The sequence below is a fragment of the Mandrillus leucophaeus genome, unplaced genomic scaffold (genome assembly GCF_000951045.1).
Source record: "Mandrillus leucophaeus isolate KB7577 unplaced genomic scaffold, Mleu.le_1.0 Scaffold1758, whole genome shotgun sequence".
Lineage (NCBI taxonomy): Eukaryota > Metazoa > Chordata > Mammalia > Primates > Cercopithecidae > Mandrillus > Mandrillus leucophaeus.
The window spans coordinates 24,624-30,572 of record NW_012101763.1 but is presented as its reverse complement, the minus strand read 5'-3'; the positions used below and the strand labels follow the sequence as shown (position 1 = coordinate 30,572).

The following is a 5,949-nucleotide window of genomic DNA, read 5'->3' as shown; positions in this document are numbered from 1 at the left end:
GAGGTTGCAGTGAGCCAAGATCACACCATTGCACTCCAGCCTGAGCAACAAGAGCAAAACTCCATCTCAAAAAAAAAAAAAAAAGATTCCATTTTGCTAGCTTTTAATTTGCTTCAAAAATTACCTGTAGTTTCAGCTACTTGAGAGGCTGAAGCAGGATGATCATGTGGGCCCAGGATTTGAGATTGGCCTGGGCAATATAGCAAGACTACACCCTATGTCCAAAAAAAAAAAAAAAAAGTATAACAAAAATGTCATCACATTACTGTAGAAATAGCACCACCTTGTGGCCCTTGAATAGTTTGTTTTCCACTTTGCTTTGTAAAGAGACATGGTGCTTTCTCTCCAGTAGATAAAATTGAGTAGCATTTAAGTAGTACTAGGGTATATTATTCAGATTGCAGTGCTGAAGTAACAAGCCTTGTATTCTCAGTGGCCTAACACAAAGGGTATTGTTTGTGTTGTGTGCATGTGTTTTGCTTTGTTTTTCTGTTCCTATCTTTCAAAAAGGTTTTGCAAGCAAGATTGAAGTCTGGATGGAGGGACAAAAGTTTACCTTCTTGGGATACATCTCAACATGTAGCTTTTAAGATGGGGAGGGAGAGATAATTTATACCTCACACTTAATTGGCTCTGACTAGAAAGGACGCAATGACACAAGTTATTTCCATTCATAGGTCTTTAGCCAAAGGAATCACATGACCTCTCCCGTTTCTTCAAGGGAGGCTGAGAATTGTAGAGAATGATTTGGATATTTGGGTATTTCCCAAGCATTGCTCCTTCTGCTGTAATTTACAGTCATACATTCTCAGACAGAGCTGGAGCAACTCTAGTACTTGACAGTTACTTTATATTAAAATCTACAAGTAATGGTTCAGAGGTTTCTGTGTATACTTCACTGAGTTTCCTATAGAGCATTTACTTTACTTCGTGGATGCTCTGCGTACTCTCTCATTGCATGTTTTCAGTTTCAGATTCTTTATTCCAGGGCAAAGGGCTAAGTACTTTGTAGTGTGTTAAGTACTCAGAGAGGGAGATACAAAAATGAATAAAATCTAACCCCTTCTCTTCTAAGCATGTAGCCTAGGAGACAAACATGTATAACATAACATGATACAATTTTTTTTTAAATAGAGACAAACTTGGATGTGAATTCCAGTTCACCGCCTAAAACTTTGTGACCTTAATCAAAATTACTCAGCTTCCCTGAACCTTGTCTTCCCCATCATAACAAAGGGTTGATAATATTCTGCCTATCTTCTAGGATTTCTAGGTTTAAAACTAGTACATATATAATACTGTATTGCCTGACATCTAATAGATACTCAGTTAACAGTAGGCAGGAGTACAACTCAAGGCAATGTAATAAAATTGCCGTGCAATACAAAGAGTGCTATTAGCAGAAAGGAAAGAGAATTACTTTTGACTGGAGGTGTCTGGCAAATTTTCACTGAGGATGTGACATTTGAGTTGAGGTTTGATGAATGGGAGGATTTAAATGGGGAGAGGGAAGTTGAAGTAGAATGAGCAGAAGTATAGAGGCATAAAAGTGACTTGTTTTAGCATGGTCATATGGTTATAAATGAAATTACAAAGGTAGGCTGAAGTCATCACAGTGGTCTAGATTGTTATGCTAAGGAATTTGACACTTATTTTGACATCATTCTGGAACCTTCTAAGCTTTTTAAAATTTTTTTATTGTCGGGATCTCACTGCTGCCCTGGCTGATGTGGAACTCCTGCCCTCAAGCAGTCTTTCCACTTTAGCTCCCAAGTAGCTGGGACTACAGGAGTGGACCACCACACCTGGCTCCATCCAAGCTTTTAGATTAGGCGAAGGTTAAGCCTATTTTTGGGAAGATGAAGGACTATGAAAGAGGAAAAAATCAAAGATTTAGAGATAAAGATACAAGTTAAAATGTTATGTGTTGGCCGGGAGTGGTGGCTTACGCCCATAATCCCAGCACTTTGGAAGGCTAAGGTGGGCAGATCACCTGAGGTCAGGAGTTCCAGACCAGCGTGACTAACATGGTGAAACCCAGTCTCCACTAAAAATACAAAAATTAGCCAGGCGTGGTGGCGGGTGCCTGTAATCCCAGCTAGTGAGGCAGGAGAACCACTTGAACCTGGGGGCAGAGGTTGTAATGAGCGGAGATCATGCCATTGCACCCCCGCCTGGGCGACAAGAGTGAGACTCTCTCAAAAAAAAAACAAAAACAAAAGTGATGTGTACAATACTCTCTCTCAACCTGTGCAGTGGGAATGTTAGACACAGAATTTATGTATGGAGTTTAGGATCATGTCATAAAATGGGTGTAAGTGTGAGGAGGGATGGTACAGAGATAACTTATATTTTCTGCACTCAAAAAACTGCTTGGTAGGCTGGGCATGGTGGCTCACGCCTGTAATCCCAGCACTTTGGGAGGCCGAGGCAGGAGGATCACTTGAGCGCAGGAGTTGGAGAGCAGCCTGGGCAACATAGCAAGACCCTGTCTTCAAAAAATTAAAAAAATTAAAAATTAGCTGGGCGTGGTGGCATGTGCCTGTAGTCCCAGCTACTTGGGAGCCTGAGATGGGAGCACGACTTGGGCCTGGGAGTTTGAGACTACAGTGTGCCGTGATTGTGCCACTGTACTCCAGCCTGGGTGACAGAGCAAGACCCTGTCTTTAAAAAAAGAGGGTGAGAAGCTGCTTGGTGAGACTATAAAATACAGACAGCTTTCATATGATAACCTATTTATTAAACAACTCCCTTATTACACTATCCTTTATATTTCTGTTCTCTTGCTTCTCCTGGCTGCATTCCCTAATCTTTTCCTCATAACACATCTTTTCACTTTCTACATAAGGCTTGTTATCCTTAAGCTCAGTTTTGGAGTTTTTCACTTACCATTTTGTTAGATTTGTCTCCTGAAATCCCCCCTCTTCCCCTCTCTCTTGGTTCAGAGGTTTCAGTGTATAGTTCACTGAGTTACCTATAGAGTAGTTTGCTTTCACTTAGCTATGTATCTGACATACTCCCTTATTACATTCTCTAATGAAAGATTCTTTATTCCAGGGCACAATTAGCAGGAAAATTGTTACAGGGCATGTAATTATAGCTGTCACATAGTGAGAAGCATTGCACTGATCTCCTGATAACTGAGGTGACTGACAGAGAATGAGAATTACACAGTTTTGGCAACCATTCATCACTGGGCAAGCACATTAAAAGAGCTTTCCTGCTTCAAGTTTGCTAATGGTTATGCTGTGTATGCTCCTGAATAATCTCTGACAGAATTGTTTGTTTCCATATAGGACAGATCCCTGATAAGGCAATACATAGACTGGAACAGATATAGAATATGAACAATGTCATTGGACTTAGTGAATTTTAAATAATAACAGGGATCTTTTTTACATAGAAGAAAAATGTATGTTAGTGACATCCCTGTTGCAGACATGGCTCACCTTCTCAGTGTTATAGCGAGCATAAAAAGTTTGTTTGGCCAGGTGTGGTGACTCAAGCCTGTAATCCCAGCATTTTGGGAGGCAGAGGCGGGCAGATCACCTGAGTTCAGGAGTTCAAGATCAGTCTGGCCAACATGGTGAAATCTCGTTTCTACTAAAAATACAAAAAATTAGCTGGGTGTGGTGGCACGTGCCTGTAATCCCAGTTACTCAGGAGACTGAGGCGGGAGAATCACTTGAACCCGGGAGGCGGAGGTTGTAGTGAGCCAAGATCACTACACTCCATTGCACTCCAGCTTGGGCAACAAGAGCGAAACTCTGTCTCCAAAAAAAAAAAAAAAAAAGTTTGATAGCCCCATGACACTGAAATGATTTCTCTTACAGTTGGACCCTGGGCGTTTTTTACACATGGGGACCCAGGCAAGCCAAAGCATTGCTGCTCACCTAGATAACCAGGTTCCAGTTGAGAGTCCCAGAGCTATTTCCCGCACCATTGAGAATGACCCGGTAAGTTACTAATGTGTATATGGGGTTTCTCAGGGCTTATGATTTGTGTTCCTATCCTCATTTTGCATAGGAAAACTGAAACTGCAAGAAGCTTAGTAGATTTGCATTTACTCAGATACTGCACCTGAGATAGCACTCTGGAACCCAGATTCTCCCTGTCCCTGTCTGATACTGTGGTAACATACACTGGCCAGCTCCATCCATATCTGTTCCCATGTAATCCCGACTAGTGAATTCACCTAGTTTCACGGATTTTGCTGAGCATAGAGTTGTCGAATACTCAATACTTACTAAGTTTAATTTCTTACAGGGTAAGTTTACCAATTATTATTGCTTATATTATGTGTTGGGTGACAGACCTTTTCTTAAAGGACTATGTAGTGAATATTTTAGGCCAATGGACTGGGATGATCTGTCACAAGTACTCAACTCTGCCATAAACAAATGGGTGTAAACATGTACCAGTAAAACTCTGTTTACAAAGCAGGTGTCCAGCCATAACTTAACAACCTCTGGTATGGAGAATACTAAAGAAATTAAACTACTTGCCCACAATTTTCTACCAGGGTAGGTTCAGAACCCAGTTTTTCTAATAACCAATCTGGTGCTATTTTACAGTTTTGTAAGTGGATTTCCTAGGGTCTGGAGAGGAAACTAACTTGATTTGTTATGAGAAGAGCAGCATTTACAGTGAATTTTGTCTGCAGAAGCCAGGATTCCAGCAGTATCTAGTGTTGCATTTTCTAGTCCAGTTCCCCATTAGACTGGATATTGATTTCTTTTTGTTGCTACCTCTCATAAATGAAATTAATTTGTGGTCTGTGCTGTAATGTGAAGAACCAGTAGTTTCCTTCCCTGCCCCTACCCTCTGAGTCTTCCCATCTTAATACAGTCTGTGTGGAAGGAAAAAAAGAATCACCCATTACTCAAAACATGATCTCAGCAGGGTGTGTTTTAAATATATCTCTAGCCTTTGGCCATGCGGGGTGGCTCATGACTATCATCCTAGCACTTTGGGAGGCCGAGGCAGGAGGATCACTTGAGGTCAGTTCTAGACCAGCCTGGCCAACATGGCGAAAGCCTGTCTCTACTAAAAATACTAAAATTAGCTGGCTGTGGTGGCGGGCACCTGTAATCCCAGCTACTTAGGAGGCTGAGGCAGGAGAATCGCTTAAACCGAGGAGACAGAAGTTGCAGTGAGCCAAGATTGCGCCACTGCACTCCAGCCTGGGCAGGAGAGCAAGACTCTGTCTTAAAAAGTATATATATGTGGCTGGGTGAGGTGGCTCATGCCTGTAATCCCAATATATATATACCTTTCACCTATTTTGACAAACACAAAATGAAGTAGAATAAATGAATCAAGCCACTGAAGTGTCTTTCAGCTTTCTCTGTAATTGTAGTCCTTTTATCTGCCAGTTCCTCTGGGGTTTCTATGGAAACAGCAGCATGCAGATGATCTTGTCACATGACTGGGGCATCTCTATACACAGCACAGAAGAATCCAGATGGCAAGAATTGTCTTTGCTACCCCTACATCTACGGTTTACTTTGATGAGCAATTGGCTTCATTATTTGGGCCACCACTTTTATATACATACTGGGTTTGGGGACAGCAATCAGCATTCTTGGCTAAGATAAATGAGGATGGGCACAGTAGCTTATGCCTGCAATCCCTGCACTTTGGGAGGCCTAGGTGGGAGGATCACTTGAGCTTAGGAGTTCTAGACTAGCCTAGGCAACATGGCAAGACCCTAACTCTAAACAATTTTTTTTTTTTTTCGAGACAGAGTTTTACTCTTCTTGCCTAGGCTGGAGTGCAATGGCGTGGTCTCGTCTCACTGCAGCCTCCACCTCCCGGGTTTAAGTGATTTTCCTGTCTCAGCCTCCCAAGTAACTGTGATTACAGGTACCCATCACCATGCCTGGCTGAGTTTTGTATTTTTAGTACAGATTGGGTTTCACCATGTTGGCCAGGCTGGTCTTAAACTCC

At 41.9% G+C, this 5,949-nt stretch overlaps 1 protein-coding gene across 4 annotated transcripts in view; it reads left to right on the top strand.

Annotated features, from left to right (window-relative positions):
* Positions 1-5,949, top strand: part of DAP3 (death associated protein 3) — a 53,494-nt gene that overhangs the window by 29,617 nt on the left and 17,928 nt on the right. For all 4 annotated transcript variants that reach the window (XM_011977249.1, XM_011977247.1, XM_011977248.1 and 1 more), the window contains exon 3: positions 3,834-3,956. In XM_011977249.1, the coding sequence (XP_011832639.1) occupies positions 3,834-3,956 (123 nt within the window). The remainder of the gene's footprint in view (positions 1-3,833; positions 3,957-5,949) is intronic.